This window comes from Esox lucius, chromosome 20 (genome assembly GCF_011004845.1).
Source record: "Esox lucius isolate fEsoLuc1 chromosome 20, fEsoLuc1.pri, whole genome shotgun sequence".
Classification (NCBI taxonomy): Eukaryota; Metazoa; Chordata; class Actinopteri; order Esociformes; family Esocidae; genus Esox; species Esox lucius.
The window spans coordinates 32,223,196-32,239,663 of NC_047588.1; the positions used below are offsets into that span (position 1 = coordinate 32,223,196).

Sequence of the window (16,468 nt, forward strand, 5' to 3'; positions counted from 1 at the left end):
TGAATCAGTGCTCATCACAAGAGACCTGTCACTGCTAGAACACATAGCTAAGTATTATATAGATTGATCGACAACAGTTTAATGTCCCCCTGCTTTACTTTCTTTATTGGACTTATGAATTGTTTAAACTGATCTGTACTAACTTTCAAAAAATTTGAAGAAAGGCTTGAAACACATCAAAAGATCAGGCAATAATTATGTATGATCTTCTGTGTATAAAAAAAACAACAATCATTATCCTTTCCTCCCTCGTCTGATTTACTGTTCGGTCTAGTCCACTCAGTTCTAAAACATGTGTTCCTGAGTCTTATCTGTCTGGAATGGGGTGAAATTATGTTCCAGCTTAAACAGAGTCACATTTGTTGAAAAGCGACATAAACCGCTCCGTTTCATTTAGTCACATTCCATGGTCACCAGAAGTCACTTGCGTTGTTGTCCCATTCTCTTTTTTCTTGTCCAGTTTCTTTTGGTTGACCCACTAAGGGCAAGTTGTCCGTGCCATAACCCCCCACGACCACGTTTTATAGGGTTCTTCTGTTCAAAGGCAGCACATTGTTCAAGTCTTTATCTTCTCCCAGGTCTTGTCTGGTGAACTAAAGCTTCACAAGTATTATACACGTTCCCGGGAGTCTTCTATTTCAGTGGTGTGGTGATTTTATTCTCACTGCAAAAAATATCTTATCAAATGTCTTATCAAGTATATTTAACTTGTTTTCAGGTTTAAAAAAAATCTAACCATCCATAAAATAAGGTACACTTTTCTTAACAAGCTAGATTATACCGCTTGTTTTTAGAAAATATGCCTTGAATATCGTGTCATTTGTATTGTTCCATGAAGCTTGGACAGTCCCATAGATCAACAAGAATAAACCAGAAACCACTTCATTATACATAGTATTACATACTTTTTATTACCGCTCATCCAAAACAACTCTTACGGTTTCACTAACACTCTGCCCGAACCTTGTTATAAATGAGCAGAGCTATCCACAAACAAAAATGTACACATCCATCGGCAAGCGTCAGCTTTACAAGTCTATTCCTCTGAATGGCTTGTTGTTTAGATTCATGAAGAAATGTAACCCCCTGATGACCCAAAAAGGTGCCCAGCAAACAGAGGATAAACTCTGGTTTTTCCCAGCTGGCTCTGACGCACAAATCAGCAGCAAGGATCAAACTTGGGGTAAAACCATGGCGGTTACGAACACTTGGTGCTGCAAAGGAGAGAGGTATAAAACCAAAGAACCAGGCCTGGGGATGACGGTTATACTGTATACAAGGTACGGAGTTGGAGGGGGACGGGGATGTAGTGCTGTAGGGGGCTGTGTAACATCTTAGCCCAGAGAGCAACACAACTACAGCCGTGAAGCTGGGTAAGTAAATGGCAGTACAATGGGAAACCACCTCTCTGCGGCTCACAGTACTTTTCAAGATGAGGGAATGGCGGGCCTCTGTGCCGTGTGTCTTGGACACACCCTATTCCCTATGTAGTGCGCTATATTGAAACAGGAGCCCATAGGGTCCGTGCTTAAAAGAGTGTACTTTACAGATTATGTTAGGGTGCCATTTGGGAGGCAAGCTCAGCCGGAGGAAATTAACAAACCCCAGACGGAAGCAGGGACTTCACAGATTTGCCGTCACCGACTCTCTAGGAAAGAAGGGATACGACAGGCTAATGGAAAACAGACCCTGGTTCAAAATAGCAGGCAGTTTGCTTTTTCAGATACTTTGAGGATTTGACAGACCATGCAATGAATGGAGTGTCAGATGAGCCAGGTTTTGCCCTTTTGGGACTTCAAACTAGTATCCATAGATACCATTCAAGGTCCACGACCTGATTCTTGCAAGTTGTGCTATTCTTGTGCTTTATTGCACAGCGGAGGGAATGAGTTGTTATGGCAGACAAAATCCCAGAGGACAGTAGCCTATCAACAGAGGTTAGCTTACCTGCAACTGACCTGGTTCCAGGCTGTTCTGGCATGTATGTGTGCGCGTGCGTGTTCTTGTGTGAGCCATATCCCACAATTACCTAACAGAGGAAACTTTATTTATTTGACAAATAATAAATCATTGCTAGGCACAGCGAAATGGTCCAAATATTTGGGTCATGTAAAGTGGATCTAGTTTAATGAAATATAATCTATACACGACGTGATTCATTACATAACCTAATCAATTCAGGAAAGGGAACAGCTACATGACAAAAGCTAAATTGAGATTTCATTGAAAATGCCTTGACCTATCCTGATAACTGTACTCTTGTCTGAGTCTAGTGTCACCCATTAGACTGCTGCTGCCTAAACACTCAGGTCAAAGCAGTTGAGAATCGATTTGTTCTGCTGGGACAAGAAAGTCAATAAAACGCTCCAGTGACATGTAAAATCACATCACACAGATCTTTAAGACGTTTATCGTCAGAAACAGGGCATACATATGGTAAAATACTAAGCCACCTACAGAGGACAGCCACTCTATTCTTTTACTTTTAAATCATTTTCAAATGTAACAACCATGACTGATCTCACAGGCGCCCAACCAACCACAAGGAGTTTCCAGAGCGCCATGAGAAAGGAAAATATTTCAGGCAAGGGTTGTCCTGTTTGTCAAGTACCCCTGAGAAATAAAGAAAAAAGTATCTCAGCATTGCAGATATTTCCCGTTCTGATTGTCCTTCAGTGTCTGTATGAGTGCAGTTGGCCACAGTGTCATTCAGCACCAGAATGACTGGAGTTTTTAAAGAGACATTGAGGCAGAGATCAGAGCAGAGTTCAGTATGAAAATGTTTACAGATTTGGGGGGTGGGGGGGTACTGCCTGAACACATTGGGATATTCTGAAGGTCTTTTGCTAGCGTGCCCTACTGAAACCTACCCAACTGGTTAGGGAAGGCTGGAAGGGCGAGATTGGAGAGGCGGGAGTTTGGGGCTCAGGTGGGTGGAATTGTAATGGGAATCGCGCATCATTACAGTAAAGCCACTCCTTTGACCCAGAAAACCTGCCGCTTCAAAGCCTCCAGAGGAAATTGGCTTATAGGATATGAGAAAACTAGTTTGAGAAAACGAAACAAAAAACACCAGCTTGTCCAAGGATAAACTTTAGGAAAACAGTTGTATTCATATAGTAAGACAGGCCTCTAGCTGCACCTATTTTACTAGCATTCAACTAAATATTTAGCTGGGCACCAGCACACCAAGAAATATTAAAGAGGCAGTTAACCAAATTTTGCAATCCTCTTAAAAATCTGTTATATCAGCACTTTAATCGGTACAATAATCACCACATAGTTGTTATCATAAGCACTGTAACAAGGAGAGAGATAGAGAACAGACACTGTAGGTGTTCCGGGCTCTGGAGGACTGTTTACTGAAATAAACATAGGTGGTAGCGGAGGAGGACCAGGAGCCAGATGGAGGAGGTGTCAAAGGAGCTTGTAGCTGCTCCATCTCCTGCGGCTCCTGGTTTGACTTTGCCATTTGCGGCAGCAACTCTTTCTGGTAGGCTTTTCCACTGGCCTGCTCTGCCGGAGCCTCTTCATACCTCCATTTACCAGGTCCTGGTGGGAGTCAGCCATGCAGGGTTGGGGTTGGCCCCACTGGCCGTCCCAGGTACTGCGTCTTGCCGCTGTAGCAACAACCTTGACTATCCACTGGACAGCAGAAGCTGATTGTACATGTCAGCTGTTTGGGCTACTCTCAAAGTTAGTTCAGCATATTTTGTTGCATCAAAGTATGCTGTTACATCTTTTTGCATAGCTGAATACTTACTAACTTGCATTGAAAGTTGCTAAAAGCTAGCTAGTTAAAGTGCTATTGCTAGCTAAACAAGCTGGAAATATTAGCTTGCATTGGCAAAAAATGTAGATACCTTATCATGCACTACAAAGGCTGGATGAATGTAAGTTTGCAATCAACAGCTCTAATCTGGGGAAATGGCTACGTAACCTTGTCCCATGTTTTGCACATGGCTTCACTGCTGTTGGCAACATCTGTGGCGATTAGTTTCTTGACAGCCATGTGCAATTGTTTTTGTGACATTAAAGTGTTAGTCATATTCATGAGGATAAAGTGCAAGCCTGTGGCATTGGCTGTCAGGAGAGGGAATAAAGTTAAAACCCTCAGCATTTACCTATAGTAATTGGTGATTATTGGGGTTCAAACAAACGTTGCGTTTACAGTCACTTCAAGAATTCTGGCTGTTATATTATTATCTATTATATTTTTATGATACACCGAAATGTATTAGATTGAGCCTGCATTTCTAAACTCACACACACTAAGGTGATATCTCATGAGAACCTCACTGCTTTAGTAACAGTCACTGCCGTTAATCTTTCCTTCGGCGAGGTTCTTGTGGCACTTGGTTGAAGATACCCGGAAGAGGTAAGTAATGGGGACTCAGTATTAATAACCCCAAGCTATACCTGAGACTTCCCTGTGGAAACCTGTGAGCAACTCGCCCCTGCAGCCACCTGTATAGATCTCCCCCCCAGCCAAGGAAGTCTTCCACAGGGCTTCCTGCTTTTTGCTCTGGGCTTGGCCAGCAGTGGCTGCGATTGCTTGATTAAACACTACAGTGGAGACGGGAGTTGGTAGAGAGACTGCGGAGGAGGAGATGTCCGTCTTCCCTCTGTAATTACAGCAGAAGGAAGGCGTCCGTCTGCCACAAGATGTCTGTGGGACGTGAGGAGTGGAACAATGAGGGAAGGAACATCCTGAGTCCTCGTCAACACCACCAGAACTATTAGCACCAGGACTGGCTGTGACAAAGTGGAGAGTCAGTGCTCCTTACAAAATAGAGTGGAGCAGACAAGTGTGAGGAAATTAGATCTGTTGCACAGGCTACAGGCCTATGTCTTAGGTTTCTACATCTGCACGAAATGGCTCACCAATTAAATTTTTCTATAAGAGTGCAGTGGGCTTAAACTTTATGGCCTTAAAATTAAACAACTGGCTGTACATACACATCGTTGTTCTGACGTTGGTTGAAATCCATTTGCAGACACAAAAAGAGGAAGTATAAAATAAAAGGCGTTTTTTATTACAGTTGTGCTCATAAGTTTGCATACCCGGGCAGATATTGTGATATTGGGGCATTGATTTTGAAAATGACTGATCATGCACAGAAACTGTCTTTCATTTAAGGATAGTGATCATATGAAGCCATTTATTATCACATAGTTGTTTGGCTCCTTTTTAAATCATAATGATAACAGAAATCACCCAAATGGCCCTGATCAAAAGTTTACATGCCCTTGAATGTTTGGCCTTGTAACAGACACACAAGGTTACACACACAGGTGAAAATGGCAATTAAAGGGGAATTTCCCACACTTGTAGCTTTTTATATTGCAATTAGTGTCTGTGTATAAATAGTCAATGAGTTTGTTAGCTCTCACATGGATGCACTGAGCAGGCTAGATACTGAGCCATGGGGAGCAGAAAATAACTGTTAAAAGACCTGTGTAACAAGGTAATGGAACTATATAAAGATGGAAAAGGATATAAAAAGATATCCAAAGCATTATAAATGCCAGTCAGTACTGCTCAATCACTTCTTCAGAAGTGGAAAATTCAGGGACCTCTTGATAGCAAACCAAGGTCAGATTTCAGGCAAAATTGCCAGAAGAATTGTTCAGGATACAAAGAAAAACCCACAGGTAACCTCAGGAGAAATACAAGCTGCTCCACAAAAAGACGGTGTAGTTGTTTCAAGGACCAATACAACAGCAAAAACGATACTTGAACAAAAATGAGCTGCATGGTCGAGTTGCCAGAAAGAAGCCTTTCCTGCGCCAATGCCACAAAAAAGCCTGGTTACAATATGTCCAACAACACCTTTGTAACGATTGGTGGTGGTGGAGAGGAACCAGGCACAGGCAGATCGCATTCGGATGTTGTTGTTTAATTCAAACAAACACTGAAAACAAAATAAAATGACTGAAAGTAAAGCGCTGACTTCAGCGGAAAGAACAAAAAACACTCACCCGTTATACGCAACATACAAGCAACAACAATGATGGACAAGTGAGGGGCGCAGAGGAGAAAAATACTGATAGAATGATTGGGACCCGGATGTGAGTCATTGAACATGTGACATGTTCGTGGAGTGACGGGAACTGGGGGTGCACGGCACGGTGGCGCTGACCCTCACCATACCGTGACAACCTTGACACACCTCACAGCTTCTGGCACACTGTAATTTGGAGTGACGAGACCAAAATAGAGCCTTATGGTCACAACTATAATTGCTATGTTTGGAGAGGGGTCAACAAGGCATACAGTGAACAGAATACCATCCCCACTATGAAGCATGGTGGTGGCTCACTGATGTTTTGGGGGTGTGTGAGCTTTAAAGGCACGGGGAATATTGTGAAAATGTATGGCAAGATGAATCCAGCATGTTATCAGAACATACTGGCAGACAATTTGCATTCTTCTGCACGAAAGCTGTGCATGGGACGCTTTTGGACTTTACAGCACGACAATAAGCCTAAGCACAAGGGTCTAACCAGTGGTTACAGCAGGAAAAGGTGAAGGTTCTGGAGTGGCCATCACAGTCTCCTGACCTTAATATCATCGAGCCACTGGGGAGATCTCAAACATGCAGTTCATGCAAGATGACCAAAGACTTTGCGTGACCAGAAGGCATTTTTCCAAGACAAAAGGGCAGTTATACCACCTGCAAGAATTCAGGGCCTCATAGAAAACTAATACTAAAGAGTGCACGCTGTCATTGATGCACAGTATTAAGAACTAAGGGTATGCAGACATTTGAACAGGGGCAGTTCATTTTTTTCTTTGTTGCCATGTTTTGTTTTATGATTGTGCCATTCTGTTATGACCTACAGTTGAATGTGAATCCCATAAAAAATGAAAGACGTGTTTTGCCTGCTCACTCATGATTTCTTTAAAAATGGTACATATATTACCAATATATTACCAATTTTCCAATGGTATTTCTAAATCAAAGCCAACATTTTACAATTTCTGCCATGGTATGCAAACTAATGAGCACAACTGTATTTTACTTAATAATTATAGTAAAAAAAAAAAGAAAAAAAATATAGAATAAGGGACATCTGTCTTAGTAGTTATGACCCTGGTTATGGAACAGACAAATCAGAGTCAACAGAAAAAAGCAAACAACTTATGCAACCTGCATTACAGGATTGTGTGGATGTTCTGCCAAGCCAAAGCAAATATTTTGCAACACAGTGTGTGCCTACCATGTATTCACAACCTGACAACTGCCACCTTAGCTTCCATGGACACTACACGAGATAGCTTCCTGACATCAATGTTCAACCCTTTACTTATCAGCCAATAGGACCAGGCCCATACCCTAAAAAGGGCCTCAGACTACAAAAGTGCTGAGATTTGAGACAATTTATGCAAACTCTTATTGGTAAAAGTAAAAGCTCTGCTCGAAGCCTTAATAAACATTCCAGACCGATAGATATCTAAGATAACAAAGGACCTGTCCAAATTATTTAACAGTTGCGAGCAGGTGTGTTGTTAACAGAAAGGCTACAAGTCAGTGGCTCCTGAGTCAGAGGCAGACAGTCTTTGGAGTAATCTAGACCTACAGTACATGTGACACAAGCTCTGTTGCTTCTGATTACAATTTTAAGAGAGGACATTTATGATTGCCCTAAACACATATAACCACTTGGCTAATAACATTTAGGAAAACGTTGCTTAAGATTATTTAATCAGTCAGGTTCATTGTTGGATGTTGAAATTGGGCATCTATAAAAAAATCTGGTCCATACAGTTAACTGATTGAACTCAGTGAAAATGAAATATCCTCTTATGTTTTACAGAGCATAGTCGACAACTGACTTGTTGCCAACATTTGCCAAAGCATTTACATTTTAAATGGATCTGATAAAAGTGCAACAATACTGAATGATTTACTGCTCAAATTATAACAGTAATAACAAATATGGGAACATTTGTTAAAAAAAACATTTCTACAAATATTTGGCAATAATTAGGCAAAATGATTGATTGAATATTCTATATAAAATGTTACCATTGCAGTATTGTTGATGCATTACAGTCAAATTCATCAGGGTTGATTGATGGATGGTCTTAAAAACTGGTTTAACAAGGGATTCCTAAATCCTTTTCTGAGATTTTGCACAGGCCAGGAATCCCAAAAAAAGATCTTCAGAATCTTTCGCACATTAATTTAATTGCCAGGAGAGTAGCACAGAATTTGGGTGCTTTTCCCTATCTCATGACGGGATGACTAAGACAGGCTGAGCCGCTCACTCACACAGCTGTGCCAACGCAGCGTTGACTTCTGACAGAAGCTAAGTCAGTAAAACACCCACATTCATTGTGCTGTCACTGTGAGTCACACACAGATTAAACGGTCAAATCATGCAGCTAGTTAGCTACATAGAGAGGTGATATCTTCTAAAATATCCCGGACAGCATGCTGACCATCACAGTCAAGGTTTGAGCACTGACTCTGCCACCAGCTGACTAGTGGCTGGGAAGCCCCATGGGAGACGCAAATTGACCAGAGTCACGCAGGGAACTGGCACAGGTTTCCTGGTTTTATCAAACTCCCTCAGGCGGATTGGGCGTCTGTGAAAGGTTTCTGAGGTTGTCAGGTGAGAGGGCATGCTGTCACAAGCACTGAGCCACATGATAGCCTGGTTGGAACGGCATTGTAGAAAAAGCTGAATGGCCTGTTACAGATGTCTAGGACCCCTTTCGCCTTCAGAACTGCCTTAATTCTACGTGGCATTGATTCAACAAGGTGCTGAAAGCATTCTTTAGAAATGTTGGCCCATATTGATAGGATAGTATCTTGCAGTTGATGGAGATTTGTGGGATGCACATCCAGGGCACGAAGCTCCCGTTCCACCACATCCCAAAGATGCTCTATTGGGTTGAGATCTGGTGACTGTGGGGGCCATTTCAGTACAGTGAACTAATTGTCATGTTCAAGAAACCAATTTGAAATGATTCCAGCTTTGTGGCATGGTGCATTATCCTGCTGGAAGTAGCCATCAGAGGATGGGTACATGGTGGTCATAAAGGGATGGACATGGTCAGAAACAATGCTCAATTGGCACTAAGGGGCCTAAAGTGTGCCAAGAAAACATCCCCCACACCATTACACCACCACCACCAGCCTGCACAGTGGTAAAGGCATGATGGATCCATGTTCTCATTCTGTTTACGCCAAATTCTGACTCTACCATCTGAATGTCTCAACAGAAATCGAGATTCATCAGACCAGGCAACATTCTTCCAGTCTTCAACCGTCCAATTTTGGTGAGCTTGTGCAAATTGTAGCCTCTTTTTCCTATTTGTAGTGGAGATGAGTGGTACCCGGTGGGGTCTTCTGCTGTTGTAGCCCATCCGCCTCAAGGTTGTGCATGTTGTGGCCTCACAAATGCTTTGCTGCATACCTCGGTTGTAACGAGTGGTTATTTCAGTCAAAGTTGCTCTTCTATCAGCTTGAATCAGTCGGCCCATTCTCCTCTGACCTCTAGCATCAACAAGGCATTTTCGCCCACAGGACTGCCGCATACTGGATGTTTTTCCCTTTTCACACCATTCTTTGTAAACACTAGAAATGGTTGTGCGTGAAAATCCCAGTAACTGAGCAGATTGTGAAATACTCAGACTGGCCCGTCTGGCACCAACAACCATGCCACGCTCAAAATTGCTTAAATCACCTTACTTTCCCATTCTGACATTCAGTTTGGAGTTCAGGAGATTGTCTTGACCAGGACCACACCCCTAAATGCATTGAAGCAACTGCCATGTGATTGGTTGATTAGATAATTGCATTAATGAGAAATTGAACAGGTGTTCCTAATAATCCTTTAGGTGGGTGTAGATGTCTTGGACTAAAGCTTATCACAGATGTCTAGGACTAAGGCTTATCACAGATGTCTAGGACTAAGGCTTATCACAGATGTCTAGGACTAAGGCTTATCATAGATGTCTAGGACTAAGGCTTGTCACAGATGTCTAGGACTAAGGCTTATCACAGATGTCTAGGACTAAGGCTTATCACAGATGTCTAGGACTAAGGCTTATCATAGATGTCTAGGACTAAGGCTTATCACAGATGTCTAGGAATAAGGCTTGTCACAGATGTCTAGGACTAAGGCTTATCACAGATGTCTAGGACTAAGGCTTGTCACCAGTGAGAGTCATTATGAGGACACAGGGGCATTGATACAAATGGATATGATGAAATTGGGGAATGAAGGAAAAGAGGGTATACAGAATAATTAAAGAGAATTTGAATAGTAACTGAAATAGCAATAAAGAACATAGAGACTAAAGACCAATGTGAAGTGAAGTGTATACAGAATGACAACCTCAAATTATGTCATTGTTCTCTGGGGATTATATTCTTTCCTCGGCAGAGATTACATCAGGGAAGTAAGCCGGTGTGGTCCAGTACAGCGTCCTGGCTGAATTAAGAATGGGTGTTGGCTTTAAGGTTAATACGAGTCTTTCAAGAAAAATTCATTGTAAAATTAGTAATATTGGAATGATCAGAATGATGTATACAGAGCAGGCTGAGCTGACGAATTTCTGCTGAAAATAGCACAACTTATCTCACCCTCATCTTCCCTTACTGAAAAAGACCGCAATAGTTATAGCTAATTCAGGGTAGTTTCAATGTAAGTCAATGCAAACTGATAGACGAATATGTCAGTCACTCATTAATTTCATAGAAAAATATTATTTGAAACATTAACTTAAAACATTAACTGCATATTTCTACTGGTAATTTTGCTTATATTTATGTTAATAGTAATGTACAAATCTTACATACTGTCCCTTTAAATTCAACAAAATTTCTGTTCAGGTGAGAAAACACTGTCATTGTGCCACATAAATCGTCTTTTTATATTTTTATTCTTTAAAATGAAATACCAAAAAAACAACCGGCAACTAGACTATAATTTAACATTGCCTCATGTCATGTCAGCTGCATGAAAACTAAAGGGGAGATGGAATGGAAAACCAGGATTATACCCTTCTGACGGCCGACAAAAAGATTGCCAAAGTGGGAGATAACAAATGACAGTCAACAAATGCCATCACAATTTTTGTTTTTCTCACAGATGTTTCTTTAATGATATTGTGGGGGCATAATGTAATGTTTTGATGCTGAAACTATTTTAGCATTGCACAGACGTGCGTGAGTAGCTAACCAGTAGATTTTCTGAAGTGACTGTTTTTCATTCAGACGGAAAACCCTGACTGGTTCTGTTTACGCCACACTACAAAGTAATAAATGATGAAAATGTTTTGACATATTGTTGTAGGTCCCATGACAGTAAGAAACTGAATCTCACTTCACCCCTGCAGAAGTTGAGCCCTTTTAAGTAAGCCAAGAGCTATCTCTGGGTTCCTTCCCCCTTATTCAACCTGGGACAGAGTTTAAAAGGAGAGACGAGTGAGACATGACAGGGCATGGCGCTACAATAACAGCTCAGTGCTGGGTCTGCTATGGAAGCGTTAAGGTGTACTAGCGCTGAATTCCAAATCAACCAGGTACAGTCCCTACTGCCAAGTCACTCCTGTAGGTCTGAAGGAGACTGAATAATGAGGGGACTGAGAGCAGATTAGCCCTTTGGAGGGCGTACTCATTTCAAAGCAGGTGAAAGCTGGAAAAAACACCAGAATGTGACCCCTTTCCTTGTGAACTCAAACAAAGAAACATCCTAGTCAAACAAATTCATAGACCCCTTGCTGACAGATCAAATCCTTAGATAGAAGAGCAAAAGCCATAGCAGAGACGGGAAGATGACAAATGTTTGCACAGAACCCTTGTTCCGGCAGTGGCTGATTCCCAAATGGCACCCAATTCCCTACACACTGCACTTCTGACAGAGTCCTGTGGGCCCTGTAAAGGGGAAATTGAGCAATTTGGGACACAAACGGTGTCCTATGACTAATAAGGAGCTCCATGGACAGGGCTCACAGTGTGCATGGACAGACGCTGGATAACTGTACAGACGACCCTTCAAATGACTGACATCCCAGCGCAGCTCCTGCTTTCTAATTGGCTCCCAGGGGAGGGGAGCTTCAGGCTTTTACACTGACCTCACAGCACACAGAGAACATGTGTGAAAACTATGTGAAATGAGTCACTCACTCTTACCCTACCCCAAATGGAGGTATTGAAGCCTCACAGCACCTGGGAGTCTTTGTAAAAGGATTTCTACTGTGAGTGGTACCAAGAACTCACATATACAATACCTTAATAACATAAATCGCCTCTAGATTACAAAACACTGGAGAGCACTGGTATGCATCACATAACCTACTGGAAAGAAAAAACGACTGTGTGTTCAGTATTGGACTTGAACTGCCTTTGATTGGCATAGCGCAGAAGTAGGCCTATTTAACAAATAATCTGCATTAGAACTCCACATCACTTCAAAGGGAAGTCGAGCGGCGAGCCATTTATATAAACGCTCTCTGTAATTTACTGGAGCCTACCTGTTCTGGGTGCTCACTGCCGATGATCTCAGCCACAGTGTTGAAGGAGTCAACGTCAGGGAACGTTTGGGCATTCATGGTGAGTCGGACTACAATCTTTTGGCCTCGTTTAGCCATCCTGGCCATCATCACGGCATCCTCCACCGTGATACAAGCTGTGGGGATCTTCTTCACACCCTCCTGATAGTCCTGCCAGCCTGTGTGAGGACTGAGACCAGAGACCAGCTAGAAATTATTTAAAGATATCTGAACTCCACTGATCTCTTTTTTTTCATGTTTTACACAGTATGTATAATTCAATAACAAGAAATGTGGGTCAAAAATGACAGAGACTAGAAAAATTGCTACATATTGTATAGTACTAGACTTAGACAAACAATCAGCTAATGAGCTGTACATGGAAAGGGATCCATTGGATGGTGACCCATCCAGTACCTGTTGATGGAGAAGGGTGTGACAGACCGGATGAGAGTCGCAACAGCTCCGACTTTAGCTGCCTCGGACGCCCCAAACTCCCTGTACTGCACCGTCTTCCCATAGCTGACAAAGGGCTGATTAAACGTCACAAACTTCCCACTGGCTTCCTTTGCCCTTTTCTTCAGCTCCTCAAAAGACTCCACCACCAGCACCTCTGCTTCAATGCCTGAACGAGCAGCGGACCCAAGGTAAAACGTAAGGCATCATGCATTTCTGCACCAGTTGAAGAATCATCTAAAACGTCCACGCCTTGGCCTCAGTTAGCACCCTCGGCATTGTGTGAGTGAAAACGCCAAACAAACCTCCTTTGGGCGTCGCAACACTACTCCCGAGTCCGAGGATGGCCAGGGTGTGATTCTGTGGATGCAACATCATGGCACTCTCTTCTCCTCTGACCCAGTGTGGTATTTTCACCGGCTCCAGGTGTACATTCTCCAGCCCGTTCTCCCTCAAAGCGTTGTACATGTACTTGATGGCCAGGTCCAGGTTCTTAGATCCGCTGACCCGATTCCCTATTGTATCAGTGAAATCTGCTAGTCTCTCATAGGAGCGGTTCTGGGCTTTGCCACGCACCGCCAGGTCAATAATGTCCTGAGCCACATTTGCATAACTGGCGATTTCTTCAGCTCTATCTGAAAAAGCCTTTTCATCTTTGTTGCGTGCCAAACAGCTACAGTGGATAAACGTGACAGTGAGAGCCAGTGAGAAAATGCTGAATTTTTTTATGTGCCCGTCTTTCATCTGTTGACAAGAATATATTAAGGTCAACGCTTCTGTGGGTAAACAAGTAGGAATTGATACCACCATGTTGTTAGAGGACAATATCTAGGTCTTCAACGATGTAAAGTAATAAATTGTGTGGTTCTTCTTATGGGTGCGGATTACATTATTCCTTCCAGGTCATCAGGAGGGATCAGCCATCCAATAATACTTATGAGCAAACATTCCATTACTGACAGAAGTAAATCAGCAACATCAGCTTTTAACCCATTCAAACAACACATTATCAGTCAGTTTGCCATATAATAGAAATAATAGAAATTCAAAATAAAGTTGGCCTTGGTAGCGCTGCCTTAGCCTCCATAACGGGGCATACAAAGAAGACATTTCATCATTCTCTATGTTCGCCATAGGAAACATCTATTTGTATGGATCACAGACTGGTAATCCTGGTGGAAAATGTCTCTATCATCCTACCGCCTCTTCTACTACATGATGACTTTTTGATCTCACTTACTAAGTAAATTAGCTACAATAAATTCAAAAAGGAAGTGTAAGTGACTTTTTTAAAGATTTTGATGGGGATCGATACAGCTTGTCCACTCAAAGCCTTTGAATGCAGGGAACTGGTATTGGAGTTCACGAGTGGTAAAGGGAGGTGATTTACTCCTTGTGAAGTCTTAACTACCACTTGAATCCATAAAGAGTCTACAATTTAACGAGAGGTAAAATCCATCTTCTCTGACCAGTGCGTGGCAAGGTGTTTGTATTGGAGGTGCGCTTTTTTTGTAAGTACACGTTACCTAACAGAGTTACTCAACAAAACTTCATGTTTTGGTGACTAAAGAAATAATGCTATTACATTGTAACTGTTGCAGATCTGGCAAATTCTATTCTACATGGCTAATTACAGAAAGGGTACATTCTATTGTATTGGAGGATCCAGAGCAATTAGAAGAATCACCTCTAAACTCAGTTTATTACAGTATTGCCTGATGCAGCAATTCGGCTCACAGAGAGACATACCTAGAAATGATATCAGCTGCTAAACACAAGTATTTCAAGCTAGCGAAAAGCAGGACCAAGTTTGGTATTCTCATAGCTACTGTACTGTACTCAATTTAGCTATGAATTATTACTCGATTCTTTGGAAAACACATTCCCTTTACAGTAAGGAATATACACTTACTTTTAAAATACGAAACTCTCAATAAAAATGGTACACACGTCTACAGTGAAATGCTGACCGTCTTTTCACATTGAATAATTCTAAACATGTATTTATTTCATTCTAGCGAAGTTTTAATCCGTTTTTAACTAACTTCCGTGATTTTTGACTGACGACGGGTACAGCGTATGGACAATCATGTTACGGTTTTTGCGTTTTCAGCTTTCGTGCACAGAGAACTTCGTTCTGCTTCATCCTCCATGTTGGGCTGAGAATCGATAAACCGTTTGCTAATTGGCACACTTAACACGTGCACGTGACCGCTAGCCACAACTAATCTTTGCAAATGTTTTTTTTTTCTGGGTGTTCACTTGGAAATATTGGTTACAATTAAAAACTTGCAGTCTGTTTTAGAATTTAGTATTAATATTAGCATTGATGGTTTACCTCCAGGATCAGAGTCTCAATTAGTTCATATATTAACTTCGGTTCAACAGGGAAAACAGGTAGAGATCAATTGGTACAGTTCTGACATTGTATTATTTTGGCTATTATGTTCACAAGATCTATCGATAAAACAAAAGTAATCATGAAAACATGTAAAGCTAGAAAGATAAATCAGTTCAAACACCCTTTTTTTCTAAATCTGAAATCCATTCACACAATGCTTGTCTTATGTCTTATGTCCTTCTGATCCACTGTTCAATGCAGTTGGCTCCTGTGGTGGTGCAGCATGTGTTCAAATCCATCCCACTGCTAATTTAGTAAAAAGCCTATTGTCCAAAAAGCCATCTATCAATCCCTGCTATCTCTATCGAAAACAAAGCATAGAACTCCTAAAAACATTTTAAAATGTCCTTTACTTATTGAACCATGGCAGTTCTGAAATAGTAATAATCTCAAAACTATACATTTTCAGATAGAACCATGTGGTGCCCATTCCTTGATGATTTAGGTTTCTGTCCTCCTGGGTGTCACTGAAATTGTCTTTACCACTGTTTCAGGATCATTTCTATAAGGTATGCTTTATATGGTAAAACACACAAAATCCTATAGTTCAGATGCCTTGTAGTGTGTTTAATGCCCACTGGGGAGGCATTTCTGTTTTAATCATGTTCTAAATCAATGCAATAGTATTTGTTTAATTTCAACTTTATCTAACCCGGCTGAATCTCTTTTTCTAGAGGGACCTGGTCAATCTGTGTAGTTCTCCTAAATATATGTGATTCGACCAAAATATCACTCACAAATGTGTAATAAACATGAATATATTTATTTTATGAATCATTAAATTATCATTAGATTGTTCAAACTTTCTATAGAACGATGCAGATTGAACCTTAATGGTATTCCTATCTGTTCCCAAGTTAGAGAGGTAAAACAAGTGAACCCAAGATCCCGGTGAAGGCACCAAATAGAGCCATTTCTGGATAACCTGACCCTGGGCCTATAATTGATATAATAGGCTTATAACTAAACTGTGAAAACAATCTGACAAAAATAAAAAATATGTAATGCCAGTGTAATTAACTACTTATGTTGGTGATTTACTGAAGACTCGTGGATTTAATCTGCATGACTTGGCAACATTTAGCTTACAGCAATGTTTT

The 16,468-nt window shown here is 41.4% G+C and overlaps 1 protein-coding gene across 2 annotated transcripts in view; it reads right to left on the reverse strand.

Annotated features, from left to right (window-relative positions):
• Positions 1 to 15,058, reverse strand: part of LOC105018893 (carboxypeptidase Q) — a 42,046-nt gene extending 26,988 nt beyond the window's left edge. Inside the window, exons 1-4 of one of the 2 annotated variants that reach the window (XM_010884688.3) lie at positions 14,880 to 15,058; positions 13,273 to 13,711; positions 12,929 to 13,136; positions 12,494 to 12,701 (exon numbers count right to left, since the gene is read on the reverse strand). In XM_010884688.3, the coding sequence (XP_010882990.2) occupies positions 12,494 to 12,701; positions 12,929 to 13,136; positions 13,273 to 13,711 (855 nt within the window). In that variant the 5' untranslated portion in view covers positions 14,880 to 15,058. The other variant, XM_013139213.3, reaches the window with a different exon arrangement.
• Between the last annotated feature and the right edge of the window lie 1,410 nt (positions 15,059 to 16,468).